We start from the raw sequence: 17500 nt of genomic DNA on the forward strand, positions 1-17500 counted from the left end.
CCCTAACTGGAAAGGTAAAACTAGGTATGTCATTTGGAATATGTGGCACTGGACTTCAGCTTTGGAATCCAGATTGCCCATCACCATCACCATTATTTTGTATTTTCATGGGTCTGGTGGACCCGGTAGAATTCATCTAAATTTCAACATATTTTACACAGAGTGATTTTACTGAACATAGAACATTTTTATCACACAGCTGAGACAATATGTTTTTATTGGGTAGCTTTATGCAGCGAAATGTCCATTTCTATTCCAAGATTCTGACTATCACCCAGGGCTTTGAACCGTTATTTTTTTCCAAACGTTCCGTTCCGAACAGAAACATAATTATAACGTTTCCGGTTATGAGTTCCACCAATAAATTGACGTTCCCGAACCGGTTAGAACAAAAAAATATTGTTCCCGGAACGGTTAATTTCGTTCCTGTCAGCTGATTACTCCCCATAGGCCTAACTGACGTTAATTAACCAAGAAAGACGGAAGTGCAAATGAGTCAGCCTACATTCCAATCTATTTATTCAAGTGGATGAAATTAATATCCTCCGGAATTTTGCCATTCAGGGACGACCTAGGCGGAGAATAAACCTCAATGATGAAAATGCGCGCTCCACTCTGACTTGTGAGTTTTTGCATATTTGAAGCGGCCATGGATGCCCAATAACGTCGAACTGTTGCTGCGCTTTACACGCGCTTCTCTGCAATGTCTTACAATGATGCAATCGAAACTCTGCCCTTTTGTATGACAGTGTTTCTCTTATTTAAGATGTGGAGTGGAGACTTTGTAATCCACATCTCTCTCTCCATTCAGTCAGAAAATGTCTGATGTCACACACAGGACGTGAACCTCAGCCATCATGGTAACGTGCGCAGGAAAATAATAACTTTTTGTTTTTGTTTGAGGAACGGTATTAACCGGTATTAACCGGTTACCATTATTTTTTAATAAGTGTTCCCGTTCCAGAACATAAAAAATAATAACGTTTCCGGTTTCGTTTCTGTTCCCTGTAAAATACAAAAAGTTCCTGGTTTTCGTTTTCGTTCCTTGAACCGGTTCAAAGCCCTGCTATCACCATTATTTTCTATTTTCATGGGGCTGCTGGTCCCGGTAGACTTCATCCAAATTTCAAAATATTTTGAACATTGTAGAACATTTTTACTATAGGGCCAAGGCAATATCTTTTCATAGGGGGCATCTGATGCACCCTAATGGCTAGTGCAACCTTAATGTAATTTATTAGGACCTGGGAACCATATTTGAATTACTTAGAATCTAGTGTATCTGATATTTTGTTACAGGGATTTGATAGAGATCATTGAACATTGCTCTGTACAAACGCTTTGCAGCTGTCATTATTTTGTCTTCTTTTAATGATTGTTTGTGTGTGTAACTGAGCTGTTGTTGTTGTTGTGATTGTGTTTTATGTAATGTTTTTTTCTAAAGTGAAAAATCAATAAACATATCTCAATAAACATATTTAAAAAATGTTTTTATATGTTTGTGTGACTTCACAGGGCCATCTCCAACACCCTTCAAGAGACCTGCACCAAACACATCATCACTTCATCACCGTGATTGGTCCGCCCAGCCAGTCAAGTCCTCTCATCCAATCACAAACAAGAGAAGACAAAACAGGAAGAGAGACAAACGGCCAAAAGCCTCAAAAACTGAAGCGTGTGTGCGTGTGTGAGCGTGTGCTTGCGTGGGTGAGTGAGTGTGTGTGGGTGCACACCTGTGTGTGTGTGTGTGTGTGTGTGTGTGTGTGTGTGTGTGTGTGTGTGTGTGTACGTGTGTGTGTTTGAGACACTGGTGTGATGGAGTCCTGCTGCTGAGGCACAGGGGGGAGGGGGGGCGTGGAGAGGGGGGAGAGGAGACATGTGGTTTCGGAGGCCCGCTGAGCGCACTGAAGCTAGCTGTAGTAGTCGTAACCATGGAGACGCGGATGGCCTGCTGGAGAAGGAGGTGGTCCTTGGCCTGCGCGGCCATCGCTATGGCGATGACGGTTGCCATGGTTGCCAGCAGGGCGGTGCCACCCGAGGGGGGCGGAGACCATGAGGAGTTCATGAAGTCACAAGGTGAGCGGCGCTGGTGGCACACACGCAACACACACACACACACACACACACACACACACACACACACACACACACACACACAACACACAACACACAACACACACACACACCACGCACACAACACACAACACACACACACACCATACCCCCCCCCCCCACACACACACACACACACACACACATCACACACACGCACACACACACACACACACACACACGCACACCACACATACCACCCAGAGCCATGGGTTGTGAGTGACAACTGTGGTACAGGAAGTCGGTTGGTGACATTCTTCACGTAGATTCAAATCTTTCTTTTCTTTTCTTTTTTTACATGTATTTTTATTATTTCAGTAGATATGCATGACATAGTACAGTATTACACTTTGTGAAAGTCCTTATATCCCACCCACAACACTCCTGTCAGGAAAAGAAAAAAACAAAACACACCAAATACACAAAGAAAATGGAGGGGGGGGGGATGCTGTCCATGACATTTTTAAGTTTATAATATGCACTTCACTACTGTGTAAATCTATGAAGAGGGCAATATGGTGAGTTCGTCAAAGTATATCAGTAAGGGGTCCCAAGTTTTGAAGAACTTCTTTGTGAACTTAATCTTTTCAATTTTCAGGAAAATCATCATGTCAGAGAGCCATGTTGAAGCTTTTGGTGGGTTTGTGGATTTCCATTCCATCAGTAGACCTTTCTTTACAATTAAAGTGGCAAAAGCAACAATGTCTGCTTTACGATTACTAATTAAAATAATCTCCTCTCCCTGTGACCCCAAATATGGCTGTTACGAAAGCAGGTTGTACATTTAAATCAAAGGTTTCATTTACTGTAAGATATGAAATACTGATGTCCAGAAGTTTTGAAGTCTTGGACACGACCAAAACATATGAGAGAGGTCTGCTCGGTCACATACAGCAGTCACATACATCAGTTGCACTGAGATATATTTTTGCAATCTTAACTTTGCTAATAGTGCAAGCAGAAATTGAAATAATTCTATTCAGCGACTTTTTTTTCACTGGAGGTGAACACAGAACCACTACATAACAAGAAAAGATGGCGCAAAATGAATTAAAATGAATTACATTTACCTTTAGTGCAGTTTCTGTGTTTGCTGTGTTCGAGCTATTTTGGAAAATATGTCAATGGCGATCTGTGTGTCAAAGGCTACATAAGCATCTCCTCTCCTCTCCTCTCCTCTCCTCTCCTCTCCTCTCCTCTCTTGTCTTCTCTTCTCTTCTCTTCTCTTCTCGTCTCGTCTCGTCTCGTCTCTTCTCTTCTCTTCTCTTCTCTCGTCTCGTCTCGTCTCCTCTCTTCTCTCCTCTCCTCTCCTCTCTCCTCTCCTCTTCTCTTTTCTCTCCTCTCCTCTCCTCTCTTCTTTTTTTTCTCCTGTCCTCTCCTCTCTCCTCTCCTGTCTTCACTCCTATCTCCTCTCCTCTCCTCTCCTCTTGTCTCGTCTCGTCACCTCTCTTCTCTCCCCTCCTCTCCTCTCCTCTTCTCTCTCTCCACAAAAGCAGGCAGTCTGCTCAGAGAATGCTGCTGCGCTTGTTGTTTTTAGTTGTTGTTTTTTTGTTGTTGCTTTTTTCCCAGTGTTGTCGGATTGTCTGCATTACTGTTTCAAGTCAACACTTCAGATGCAGTGTTTCCCACAGAAATTTTGGAAACTATGGGGGCAGCCGGGGTTTATTTTGTCCGGGGGGGGGGGGGGGGGGGGGGGGGGGGTGTAGTTCTCACGCGGGCCTTTGGGGGGGCGGGGGGGGGGGGGGTGTTTGTATTCTTGCAGCGTAAATGCAAAACGGCAAAACAATGACTACAGTATGACATTGGCGCATGGAGAAACTGTAGGCCTAGGCCTATATTTCAACCATTTATATTTTGAGAATTAAGGCTACATAAGATTTTACCCATGACTTGTATAATAGTAGTACATTGTCATTGTCAAATAATGCAGTACAGTGAATAATTTCTGTTTACAACACAGTTTCATTCGTCCCTCATGCAGGGGTCTGGGAAACAATAATAAAACAAAATAGGAGCAGAGATAAGAATTTAAGAGCACTGAAATTGTTAACGCATAGACAAAAAGGGTCTTAGAGGGTAGGCTATGCCTTTTCCCCCACACATATCTGTAGGCGTACACATTCTTCATGAGGGGTGCTGGTCACAGGGCCAGTTTTTTTCCAAATTCCTCCCATTAAAAGGGCTGAACAACATATTACACATTTATGTCTATATTCACATTCATTACACATTAATTTCTATATGCAGCCCGATGTCTCCTCTGCTGTGTCATGTCTGTCACCAAACTCATTACAACTGTAAAACAAAGCCTAGGGAGTGTTAGTAAACTCATCCCAACTGTCCCTTCTCTGAAGGTTTTTTATGTTGCTCCCAAACCCAAGTTAACTACATACAACAACTTGACTAGGCTTTTGATCCCTGTCTTTCAAGCACTTGTGGTTCTCTCTATAGCAGGGGTGCCCAACCTTTTTTTTAACCAAGATCTACTTTTGAAGTTGATGGTCTGCCGTGACCTACCAAGTCAAATTTAAGGATGTCAGTATGAAAATTTAAGACCACCATTTATTAATCACCATTATTATGAACAAAATGTTTTTAGTAGGCTACTATGGCCGTATCTTTTCAGTGTGTTTTTAAAGTGTGTTGAATAGCCTATCTTTACAAAGCAATGCAGCACTGATAGTATGCAGAGATAATTTCAGTCATACACAAGTCATAAACAACTGAAACAATTTCAAGATGATAAACATTTGGTATATAAAAGGCACATAGGCCCTATTTCTAAAATATGATGAAGCATTATCATGCCTTCAGTGGTATAGGCTACAAATTAAAAAGGGCTCAGAAATTCACCATTTGTTATGGGTAAATAGTAGGCTACTATGAGAGAGAGAGGGAGGGAGAGAGAGAGAGAGAGAGAGAGAGAGAGAGAGAGAGAGAGAGAGAGAGAGAGAGAGAGAGAGAGAGAGAGAGAGAGAGAGAGCGCAATGAGAGAGCAATGAGAGAACTCATTGGATTGGTTAACACCCCTGTTAAGAGTGACTTCTTCTATGAAGGTTTTTTTTCAGCTCTCTGGGGCAGTAGCACAGCAAAGGCTTTCTATTGTGAGTTTGGCCAATCGTTTTGTCCACAACTGAAGCAAGAAACAGCGCAAATTGAAGTGAATTCCATACATGTCAACAACAAACATTTCCTTTACACGCGGCACGCGATGTAAACGCAGTTAGCGATGATGCATGCGACTAGCGATTTTGACGAAGATCCTAGCATATCGGCGTGTCATAACGCATCGTTGCGCACATGTACCCTTACGGTCACTTCCTAATGCTTTCCCCTCATTCTGTTACCGTGGGACTACTTATCTAACCAATACAGAGTCTGTAGAATGTATTTACTCCAGGAGGAAAATGCGAAGGAAATTCAAAATCGTAATTGAAATCGTTTATCACGCTGCTGACACACGACTGCACAACGACCCACAGCACTAACCATCTAGTGAAGTTTGCGGATGATACAACACTGGTGGGCCTCATCACCAAGGGCGATGAGACTCACTACAGAGAAGAAGTAGACCTGCTGGCCAGATGGTGCAAAGACAACAACCTCCTGCTGAATGTAAACATACCAAGGAGATTGTTGTCAACTTCCAAAGGGTCCAAAAACAACTGCCACCACTGACCATCGACGGCGATGCTGTGGAGAGAGTGAGCAGCACCAAGTTCCTTGGAGTGCACATCAGCGACGACCTCTCTTGGACCACCAACACTACATCACTGGCGAAGAAGGCCCATCAGCGTCTCTACTTCCTGCGCAAACTAAAGAAGGCAAGTGCTACACCCTCCATCATGACAACATTCTACAGAGGAACCATAGAGAGCGTCCTGTCCAACTGCATCACAGTGTGGGGAGGAAGCTGCACGGAGAAAAACAGGAAGACACTCCAGCGTGTTGTGAACACAGCGAAGAAGATCATTGGAGTACCACTCCCCTCCCTGCAGGACATTTACACCACACGCCTCACCCGGAAAGCACTGATGATCATCAAAGACACAAGCCACCCTGCACATCAAAACTGTTCAGCCTCCTGCCCTCTGGAAAGAGGTACAGGCGCCTCCGTTCCCGTACCACCCGGCTGGCGAGGAGCACAATGCACCAAGCGATCAAGATGCTGAACACTCAACCCACTCTCCCTCCACTGTCAGCCTCTAGCCAGCAAGGCCACTGACAACCCCCCCCCCCCCCCCCCCCCCCCCCCACTGTCAGCCTCTAGCCAGCAAGGCCACTGACAACCCCCCCCCCCATCCCCCACCACCATATCTGCGACTGAACATTCCACCTGCACTACTATACTTGTGACTGAACTTTCAACCTGCACTAACTCAAAACATGCACACACACACACACACACACACACCACACACACACACACACACACACACACACACACACACACACACACACACACACACACAAGCACACTGCACTTTCTGCACTAAACCCAAACATACACACACTGACACACACACACACACACACCACACACACACACACACACACACACAAACACACACACACACAGACACACGGACACACACACAAGACGCACACCGCACCTTCTACCTGCACTAAACACATACACACACACACACACACACACACACACACACACACACACACACACACACACACACACACACACACACACACTGCTGCTGGTGTACTTGACAGACCTTTTTTTATATTTATTTTCTTCAAAATGCTACTATTACCATGTCAGAACGCTATAAAGGACTTTTTTTTTAGGAAAAGCACAAAAACACAACAAATACCTCTTAATGTATGTCCTCTACAAGTCTTCTGTTGTCCAGTCTTGCACTTTAAATGTCTGTATGAGCACTGTCTATGTCCATACTGTCTTAAGTCCATGTATAAGTACTGTCTATGTCTATACTGTCTATGTCCTTACCTTAATTAGTCTATGTCTGTATGGGAAAGCAAGAAATGTAATTTCAAATTCTTTGTATGACCAGTGCATGTAAAGAAATTGACAATAAAACCTACTTGACTTGACTTGACTTGACTTGTTTAAAAAAAAATAAAAAAGAAAAAAAAAAAAAAAAATTTTTTTTTTTTTTTTTTTTTTTTACATTTTCGTAAACTATGGCGGCCAAATTTAAACTATGGCGGGCCGCCATAGTTTCCTCAATGTATGGGAAACACTGAGATGTTTACATGTTGAGAGAGGTTTCCCCACAGGCTGACATCTGCCACCCCTCTCCCCCTCCCTCCGACCCTGTGCAATGTTCCTCCATTCTCCATCCTCCATCCTCTACTCTCCTCCCTTTCCTCCCTCCTCCACACCTCTCACAACTCCTCCCTCTCCGTCCTCCATCCCTCCTCCACACCTCTCGCACCTCCTCCACTTCTCCTCCATTCTCCATCCTCTCCTCCACTCTTCCTCTCCTCCACTCTTCCTCTCCTCCACTCCTCCTCCCTCCATCCCTCCTTCACACCTCTCACACCTCCTCCACTCCTCCTACATCCTCTGCTCCAATCTTCCGTCCTCCATCCTCTCCTCCACTCCTCCTCCCTCCATCCCTCCTCCACACCTCTCACACCTCCTCCACTCCTCCTACATCCTCTCCTCTGTCCTCCACTCCTCCTACATCCTCTGCTCCAATCTTCCGTCCTCCATCCTCTCCTCCATCCTCTCCTCCACTCCTCCTCCGTCCCCCCTCAACTCCACTCTCCAATAACTCCCCCCCCCAGCCCCTACCTGTTCCCCTGGTGACAGCTCCATGGGTCCCTGGCTCGCTCTCAGCCCAGCCGTGTTGATTACGCCGTGTTGTTCTTACACAGGCCCGTGGCAGGTTGCTGAGTGCGTTAGGGGCCCGTGGCAGGTTGCTGAGTGCTTTTGGCACTGGTCCGGTCTGCTCTCTCCAGCTCTCGTGTTTATTTAAATAATGGAACAAATATGCAGACATGTCGTACTCTACTACACCCCCCGGCCCCCCTCAACCCCACACACACACACACACACACACACACACACACACACACACACACACACACACACACACACACACACACACCACCACCTCCATCAACACCACCACTGTCACACAGTCTCGCCACCCCCCACACCCACCACCACCACCTCCATCAACACCACCACACTCACAGTCTCGCCACCCCCCACACCCACCACCACCACCTCCATCAACACCACCACACTCACAGTCTCGCCACCCCCCATACCCACGATCACCACCACCACCACCTCCATCAACACCACCACACTCACACAGTCTCGCCACCCCCCATACCCACCACCACCACCACCACCTCCATCAACACCACCACACTCACACAGTCTCGCCACCCCCCATACCCACCACCACCACCAGACATGTTGTACTCTACACCTCCCATACCCCCCGACCACCACCCCTTCCAGACGTGTTGTACTCTACTGACGCACCCCGCCACCACCACCACCACCACACTCCCCCAGTGTTCCCCCAACACCACCACCATCACCTCTCCTTCTCCCTCCTTAATTAGGTAAGCTAGCATGCTAGCCGAGTTGTGTCATTTGCTAATGTGCACTTACTCGACGCAGTGACGCCATGCACGGAGTATGTGTGTTTGTGAGTATGTGTGTGTGTATGCGTGTGTGTGTGTATGTCTATATATACAGTAACTCTTCTAACAGGCCAGGACGTGAGGCACGGCTATTAACTCCAGGCACAGGCAGACAGATTGATTGTGGAATGAAATGTTGTGTGTGTGTGTGTGTGTGTGTGTGTGTGTGTGTGTGTGTGTGTGTGAGGGAGGGGGGGGTGCTGGATAGCTGCAGTAGGAATGTAATGATGGATATGGTGGATATGGAATGCTGACGGGCGGTGTGTGTGTGTGCGTGCGTGCGTGTGTGTGTGTGTGTGTGCACGTACGTGTGTGTGTGTGTGTGTGTGTGTGTGGCGGGCGGGCGCGAGGGGAATGCTGATGGGCGGGTGGCCTAGACGGGATTCTAGTGACGGTGGTGACACTCACTCAAGACACAGGCGGAACACCAGTGCAGAGAGAGAGAGAGAGAGAGAGAGAGAGGGAGAGAGAGAGGCAGAGAGAGAGAGAGAGAGAGAGATGTAGGTAGAGAGAGAGAGAGAGAGAGACACACACACAGGAAGGAGAGAGAGAGAGGGAGGGGAGAGAGCAGCTCTAGTAGAAAGACAAAATAAAAAGAGAGAGACAGTAAAGTACAGTGTGAGATGAGAAAGAGAGACGATGTGCTGTGACCGGCGTATGGACAAGCCTGACGGAGCACAAGGGAGATGGGGTGAGAGGGAGGCCTGTGTTTACAAGGAATAAGGGAACAGTTGTATCTGTGTTTCAAATGTGTGCTGTAACGATATTGTATCGAACCGAGAAATCGTGATACACAGAGTCACGATACTGTATCGAGATACAAAGAGGCAGTATCGTGATACGCCCTTTTAACGTTTTGATACCCATCTGCCCTGAAAACAACCACATGATATGAAGTGATAGTGCTTCCAAGCATCATTATTATATAGAAACTTTTAAAAATTATTTGTAGCCTCTTGTAACCTATTCTACCTTTGAACTATCATAGTTTTTATTCATAAAGATTATAATGTTGGCAAATGTAAAATCGAGGGGTGTATCGAACCGTCGGTCATGAATCGTGATACAAACCGAATCGTGAGTTGAGTGTATCGTTACAGCCCTAGAGTGCACATTTGTGTGTGTGTGTGTGTGTGTGTGTTTGTTTGTCTGTCTTTCTAGCTGAGTGTGTGTGTACGTGCGTGTGTGCATTCATAGGTGTGTGTGTGTGTGTGTGTGTGTGTGTGTGTGTGTGTGTGTGTGTGTGTGTGTGTGTGTGTGTGTGTGTGTGTGTGTGTGTGTCTGTGTCTGTGTCTGTGTCTGTGTCTGTGTGTGTAGCTGTCTGTGTGTGTGTATGTGCGTGTGTGTATACGTGCATATATGTGTGTGCATTCATAGGTGTGTGTGTGTGTGTGTGTGTGTGTGTGTGTGTGTGTGTGTGTGTGTGTGTGTGTGTGTGTGTGTGTGTGTGTGTGTGTGTGTGTGTGTGTGTCTGTGTCTGTGTGTCTGTGTGTGTCTGTGTGTGTGTGTGCGTGCGTGCATGTCTGTGCTATGATTACGAGCACTGTAAGAACTGGAGGGACTTTCTGGTCTCATTTCCTTTACACTGTTATAACTATCTCTTTATTAGAGGATGACCCACCCGCTCCCCCTTCCGCCAAAACACACACCCCAACATACTGTACCCACAGTCTTCAAAACAAAAGCCACGGCAATGATTATTAACAGAGAGGCTTATTAAAAAGAAAAGAAAAAACATTTTCAGAGGCTTATCCATTTACGAGTTTTCCCGTCTCTTAGATGGTGGTTTTTATGGCTTTCCATATTTTGCCACCTCCACGCAGTTTAACAGGCAGGCAGCCCTGTGAGATCCATCCCTCTACCCTCCCCCCTCCAACAGGACGTCTCCAGCAGACCAACCCCTCTCCTCAAACCCTCCTCTCCTCTCCTCTCCTCTCCTCTCCTCTCCTCTCCTCTCTCTCCTCTCCTCTCCTCTCCTCTCCTCTCCTCTCCTCTCCTCTCCTCTCCTCTCCTCTCCTCTCCTCTCATCTCCTCTCCTCTCCTCTTCTCTCCTCTCCTCTCCTCTATTCTCCTCTCCCCTCTTCTCTCCTCTCCTCAAACCCTCCTCTCCTCTCCTCAAACCCTCCTCTCATCTCCTCTCCTCTCCTCTCCTCTATTCTCCTCTCCCCTCTTCTCCTCTCCTCTCCTCTCCTCTCTCCTCCTCTCCTTTCCTCTCCTCTCTTCTCATCTCCCCTCCTCTCCTCTCCTCTCCTCTATTCTCCTCTCCCCTCTTCTCCTCTCCTCCCCTCCTCTCCTCTCATCTCTTCTCCTCTCCCCTCTTCTCCTCTCCCCCCTCTCCTCTCCTCTCCCTCCTCTATTCTCCTCTCCCCTCTTCTCCTCTCTCCTCTCCTCTTCTCTCCTCTCCTCTCCTCTCCTCTCCTCTCCTCTTCTCTCCTCCCATTACCTCTCCTCTCCTCTCCTCCTCTCCCCTCCGCTCCTCCCCCCTCTCCTCTCCTCTCCTCTCCTCTCCTCAAACCCTCCTCTCCTCTCCTCTCCTCTCCGCTCCTCTCCTCTCCTCCCTCCCCAGGACGTCTCCAACAGACCTACCCGCCATTTATGTGCCGTCTGGCCTTCAGAGGTGGGGAGTTCTGGAAGTAATGTGGTTGCCTTTTCAAAGGCAAGTGATGTAGCCCATGTGGCGTACACGCTGGTGGTGGTTAGCTTCCTGTGTGCGGTGGTGGTGGTTAGCTTCCTGTGGGTATCAGACGTTCCCTCTGTTTCACCACCTGGACTTCTGAGCAGGAAGCCATTATTTAAGGGTTAAAAAAATGCAAGACAGTAAAAAAATATGGCTGGCTAGCTGCTGGACCACATCAAGGAAGACACCTGCAGTTTGGTGAAATGTCCTGTAAGTGTGGAAGTGTGTAAGTGTTATGAGTTACTGCTGCCTGTTCTATCTGGCTAGGAGCTAAGGGAAGTGCTGAGTCTTGCATTCTCTCTGTAATTGTAGTGTCCCGGTAGCCTGGGAACTCTCATGCTGCCTTTAGTTCTACACAATCGTTCCGATCTGAAAGACAGTATGGAAGCTATGATGACAAATGTACCAGATCATGGTCTCTGTCTCATTGCATTACAAAGCCTTATGGCCCAAATGTGTTCCGTTTTAGACGTACATGTATGTAGTGCTTTGGCAAGTTTGCAGTAGCCTAGCACCAATAGTTTGAAGATGTTTTCTGATTTTCAATGTCTGTGTAGTTACTGCACTTCGCCTTTGTAGGGCAGTTTGGATATAGGTTGTCCACAATGTAGCGTACCAGGGTAACATTGCAGCCAATGGGAGTAAATATAGTATGTATCTCAGTGATGTCACTCAGTTGCTATCTGTCAGTGTTAAGGCTCTGCCAGCAGTAGCAATACTACAGTGTTATGTTGTATGCTGTATGTTGGACTCTTCAGTTCCAATACTGAGGTGTTGAAGTCTTCAGATGCAATACTGTGGTGTTGAAGTCTTCAGATTCAGTGCTGTGGTGTTGGAGACTTCAGCTGTAATTCTGTGGTGTTGCGAGTCCTCAGTTCCAGTTTACTGTGGTGCTGGATGCTTCAGTTCCGATGCTGTGGTGTTGAAGTCTCTGGCTGTGCTGTAACTGCAATGCTGTGGTGTAGGATGCTTCAGTTCCAGTTTACTGTGGTGTAGGATGCTTCAGTTCCAGTTTACTGTGGTGTTGTAGTCTTCAGTTCCAGTTTACTGTGGTGTTGAAGTGTCTGACTGTACAGTAACTTACAGTACAGTGGTGTGGTGTGGTGTGGTGTGGTGTGGTGTGTGTGGTGTGGTGTGTGTGGTGTGTGTGGTGTGTGTGGTGTGGTGTGTATGTGTGGTGTGTATGTGTGGTGTGGTGTGTGGTGGTGTGGTGTGGTGTGGTGTGGTGTGGTGTGGTGTGTGTGGAGGAAAGATCTGTGTGTAGCTAGTAAAGTTCTCTGGGGTCTTTGTCTTCCTGCTCTAGAAAAGTTCTCTTCTCGGGGGTCTTTGTCTTCCTGCTCTAGAAAAGTTCTCTTCTCGGGGGTCTTTGTCTTCCTGCTCTAGAAAAGTTCTCTTCTCGGGGGTCTTTGTCTTCCTGCTTGTTTGAACTGGCCCAGTCGTGTAAACATCCTTTGATTCCTGGATCCTGGTATGTTAGCCCACTTTCTGGGGATTACAGCAGTGGTTCCCAAACTTTTTCAGGCGGGACCCCTTTTTGGACTCTTATTTGCGGACAAACTATTAATGGAAAATCTAGCAATATTAATAGACAAAAGATGCCAAAGTGTATCCGTTAATATTGCTAGAAATTCACAAGACAGCAAATACAACTATACAAGTGAATACTGTTACTAACCAAATTAGTTGTTAGCTGTTAACTTGTGGACTTCCCATTTTTATGCAATGTCCCTTTTGTCCGCGACCCCCCTTCAGTACCTGCGCTCCCCCCCTAGGGGTCCCTACCCCCAGTTTGGGAACCTCTGGATTATAGCATCCTCCTCTGTAGACTTCGGAGGTGCGAGAGGCCCTCTCCACTCCTCTCCTCCCCTCTCCTCTCCTCTTCTCTCCTCCTCTTCTCCCCGCCTCCTCTCCTCTCCTCTCCCTTCCTCCTCTCCTCTGCTCTCATCTTTCCTCCTCCTCTTCTCCCTCTCGTCATCTCTCCTCTTCCCTCCTCTCTTCTCCCCGTCTCCTCTCTCTTCTCCCTCTCCTCATATTCCTCTCCTCTCTCCCTCCTCGCCTCTCCTCTCCTCATATATCTCTCCTCTCTCCCTCCTCTCCTCTCCTCTCCTCTCCTCCTCTTCTCCCACCTCCTCTCCTCTCCTCTCCTCTCCTCTCCTCTGCTCTCATCTTTCCTCCTCCTCTTCTCCCTCTCGTCATCTCTCCTCTTCCCTCCTCTCTTCTCCCCGTCTCCTCTCTCTTCTCCTTCTCCTCATCTCTCCTCATCTCTCCTCTCCTCTCCTCTCCTTCCCTCTCCTCTCCTCTCTTCTATCCTCTCCTCTCCTCTCTTCAATCCTCTCCTCTCCTCATCTCTTTCCTCTCCTCTCCACACCTCTCCTCTCTCCCTCTCCTCTCCTCTCCTCCTCTTCTCCCACCTCCTCTCCTCTCCTCTCCTCTCCCTTCCTCCTCATCTCTCCTCTCCTCTTTCCTCCTCCTCTCCTCTCCTCTCCTCTCCTCTCCTCTCCTCTCCTCTCCTCTCCTCTCCTCTCCTCTCCTCTTGGCGGTGTTCAGAGTGTGCTGTTTGCATAACAAATCTCTGGGCCCCACTGGAGCAGACAGGAAGTGTGCAGTTTCAGGGTCTCCGTGCAGTGCAGTGCAGTGCAGTGCAGACAGCCTTCTCAAAGTGCCAGACGGCCAGACGGCCAGACGGTCGGTCGGTCGGCCACTGATGGTAAATCTGAATAGGCTTTCTACTTACAGTTGGTTGGTTGGTGTGTGTGTGTGTGTGTGTGTGTGTGTGTGTGTGTGTGTGTGTGTGTGTGTGTGTGTGTGTGTGTGCGTGCGTGCGTGCGTGCGTGTGTGTGTGTGTGCAGGGTGCGATTTGTAGGGGGGATGGGGGGGATTATCCCCCCTTCTGGTATTGATATCGCCACTTTGTCTACATGAAATCACAGTTAAATGTAATTCCATTGATATTGCTTAAAATCTGAAACATATCCCCCCTTCTGGTTTTCTGACAAATCGCACCCTGTGTGTGTGTGTGTGTGTGTGTGTGTGTGTGTGTGTGTGTGTGTGTGTGTGTGTGTGTGTGTGTGTGTGTGTGTGTGTGTGTGTGTGTGTGTGTGTGTGTGTGTGTGTGTGTGTGTGTGTGTGTGTGTGTGTGTGTGAGTCTTGACTGAACTTGAAATATTTTTGCGCGAACTCAAGCCCAAACCCAAACCCAAACCCATCCCAGGACCAAGAGAGTAGTTACTGGGCCGGGCCCCATCCCCAATAGGCATTCTGTTCTGGAGCAGACCGAGCCCCGTGTAGTCAGACCGAGCCCAATTTAGTCCATGCAATAACTTCTACTGTACACTAAGCCGGAACCAGAGAGACTAGAATCAAATGTACTACCTATAGTATATATAGTATGGTGATAGTATAGTATATAGTATAATATATAGTATAGTATATAGTATGGTTACCATGCTGCCCTGCAAAGGCAAAGTGCAGTAACTACATATTTTGTTTAGATTGAAAATGGTCTTCATTGCACCTTCATATCTTGTGGCCACCACTCTTGCACGTTACAGTAGACCAGTCTTTCTCAAAGTGGGGCGCAAGCCCCCCTGGGGGGGCGCGGAGGCATTGCAGGGGGGGCGTGTGACATCTGATTTTGGTCCCCCCCCCAAGGAAATGATTTCCTGTCTCTCCAATAAGCAATACATTGTAAGCCCTCACCATCATTGCCGTGAATTTAAATAGCATAGGAACACACGTCTCTTTGTTTTGTCTCACCGGTCACCTATCCTTTGGTTCTGTGCAGCGCAGCGATCGTAAAATCAGTCTGCGTGAGTACTGCTGTTGCTTAGGGGAGGCTCGGAAGCATCCAGACCCTCCGAAGGGGGGAATGATGGGAAAAGTTTGAGAACCACTGCAGTAGACACAAGGAACAAGAAATGGCCTACTTAACCTATAGACGTGTGTTATCAGATACTCTCCAGATACAAAGGATGTCCTTTAAATGCCATGCAGGTTAAAGAGGTATGGATGTTACACACTCACACTAGATAGAGTAGGCTACAGAAGAAAAAGAGGCCTTGTGTAGAAGCTACTCATACGTGTGTAATGGGACACTGCTTACAGATAAGAGATACTACACGCCACAATGGACTTCACAATAGGCACAAGAGGTGTAGGCACTGGACTCAGGAGAGCAGGGCCAGATTAACGCACAGCCTAGGGGCCCCAACCTTCCAGGAGTATAGTTGGCCTTACGGTGTAAATAAAAACAGTAGTTGGAGAAATGCGACAAGATGTGATCTAGAAAACTTAGTTTGCTTAGTCCGTCAGGTAGAGTTTTAAATCTTATTAATTCTCCTCTTGGGTTGGAATTATGACGCCGTCAATATGTAATGCTGTTACAAAATTTGCCTTCCGTGGGGGCCTACTATACGGCAACCTGTAGCCTAGCGACCCCGGGCCGTCTTAAGCCGGCCCTGCAGGAGAGACCCCATGTGTTAGGGCCAAAACATACCAAGGCGGAACGAAACGCTAAGGGGTCTTACACACCAGGGCGGTAAAGCGTCGCGGAACGGCCACGCTTTTTACCGGCGTCGGTGAAAATACATTGAAACATATCTGTCCTTACACACCAACCGGCGGTAGTCGGGCTCCACGCCGCGCTGCATTTGGAAAATAGAACTCGAGCGTATTTTTCACGCCGGCGACCGGCGGTGTCTCATTCAAATGAATGGCAAAGTAGCACGCTATATTTGGCTGTGGGGGGATTTTGAACAGGACTGGCCGCGCACGCCGACGCTGTCAGTGTGAAAGGCAGAGAAAAACACACCGGCCAAAACTAAGCAGAAAGACCGCGTTCGTCCCGCGACCGTTCCGTTCGGCTTTGGTATGTTTTGCCCCTTATGTGACAAGACGAAAGAAATGTACTATGTGGCCTCTGCCTGCCACAGGAGAGAAAGGGCCGCAATACTGGGGTGCATTTCTGGAAAGCGTAGTTGCTAACTATGTTAGCTACTTTGTTGGTTGCCATGCAATTTCCCCTCGGCAACTACCGAAGTTGCTAATTGCTAACAACTACGCTTTCCAGAAACGCAACCCTGTACAATAGATACAAAGGATGTCATCCTGGACAGTGTAATACACATTACATAACATTTGGCAGATGCCTTGCAGAGGAAGCAGAAGGAGAACAGGAATAAGGACTTATAAGGGTTGCAATGATACACTCAATGCACGATTCGGTTGGCGTCATGATTTTTGACCTACGGTGTGCTTACACCCCACAATTTTTAAAATGCATCTTTTTGATGGTAATTTATAGGTAGAATAGGCTACAAGAGGCTACTAATAATGTACAAAAAAGTTTAAAATAATTAGGGGTGGGCAAACATGAAAATCTTTAATCGCATTAACTCAATCGCATTAACATTAACAATTAAATGACTTTCTGTGATTAATCGCGATTAATCGCATAGCTCGCGAAACCCAAAAATAATAATAATAAATCATAAATAAAATAAATAATAAATAAAATAAAAATATTTTTTAAATTAATAAAATAAAATAATTAATAATAATTTGCATATGTACTGTGTAGATAACCTATGTAGGTCTAATATAGGCCTAATATTCCACAATGGAAATGTAGGCTATTTGCCAACCTATCAGTCTAAATGTAGTAGGCTATATGCCTATCCAATGTAGGCCTACTAATGAAACAAATTATTGCATACAATATTACACTAGGGCTATTTAAGATTGTATGCTACTGAAACTGACATATTAGAAATTATAAACTCAAATGAGGATGGTCTACATGGGCCTACAAGAAAAAAAGAAAAAAAACTTGTCACTTAAAAAAACTATATGTTAAAACGGCTTGCCATAGGCGTGCGTCTGTGAGATATGTCCCGCCTTCTCTCACTGTCAAAGACTCCCACCTTCTCTCTTATCTGTCGCTATTTTTAAGGTGTCTCAGCGACTAGAAACTAATTGACTGTCTGTTGGCATTGACAGCAATTAAATATTTCAAAACAATAATGTTGACATGACTAATGTCTATCTTAAATGCTGACGAAGTTGCAG

At 46.7% G+C, this 17500-nt stretch overlaps 1 protein-coding gene across 2 annotated transcripts in view; it reads left to right on the top strand.

Moving 5' to 3' along the window:
• The window catches only part of adamts10 (ADAM metallopeptidase with thrombospondin type 1 motif, 10), a 104856-nt gene that overhangs the window by 9391 nt on the left and 77965 nt on the right, over positions 1-17500 (top strand). For both annotated transcript variants that reach the window (XM_063200709.1, XM_063200710.1), the window contains exon 2: positions 1516-2076. In XM_063200709.1, the coding sequence (XP_063056779.1) occupies positions 1932-2076 (145 nt within the window). In that variant the 5' untranslated portion in view covers positions 1516-1931. The remainder of the gene's footprint in view (positions 1-1515; positions 2077-17500) is intronic.

Source organism: Engraulis encrasicolus, chromosome 6, assembly GCF_034702125.1.
Source record: "Engraulis encrasicolus isolate BLACKSEA-1 chromosome 6, IST_EnEncr_1.0, whole genome shotgun sequence".
In the NCBI taxonomy this organism is placed as follows: domain Eukaryota; kingdom Metazoa; phylum Chordata; class Actinopteri; order Clupeiformes; family Engraulidae; genus Engraulis; species Engraulis encrasicolus.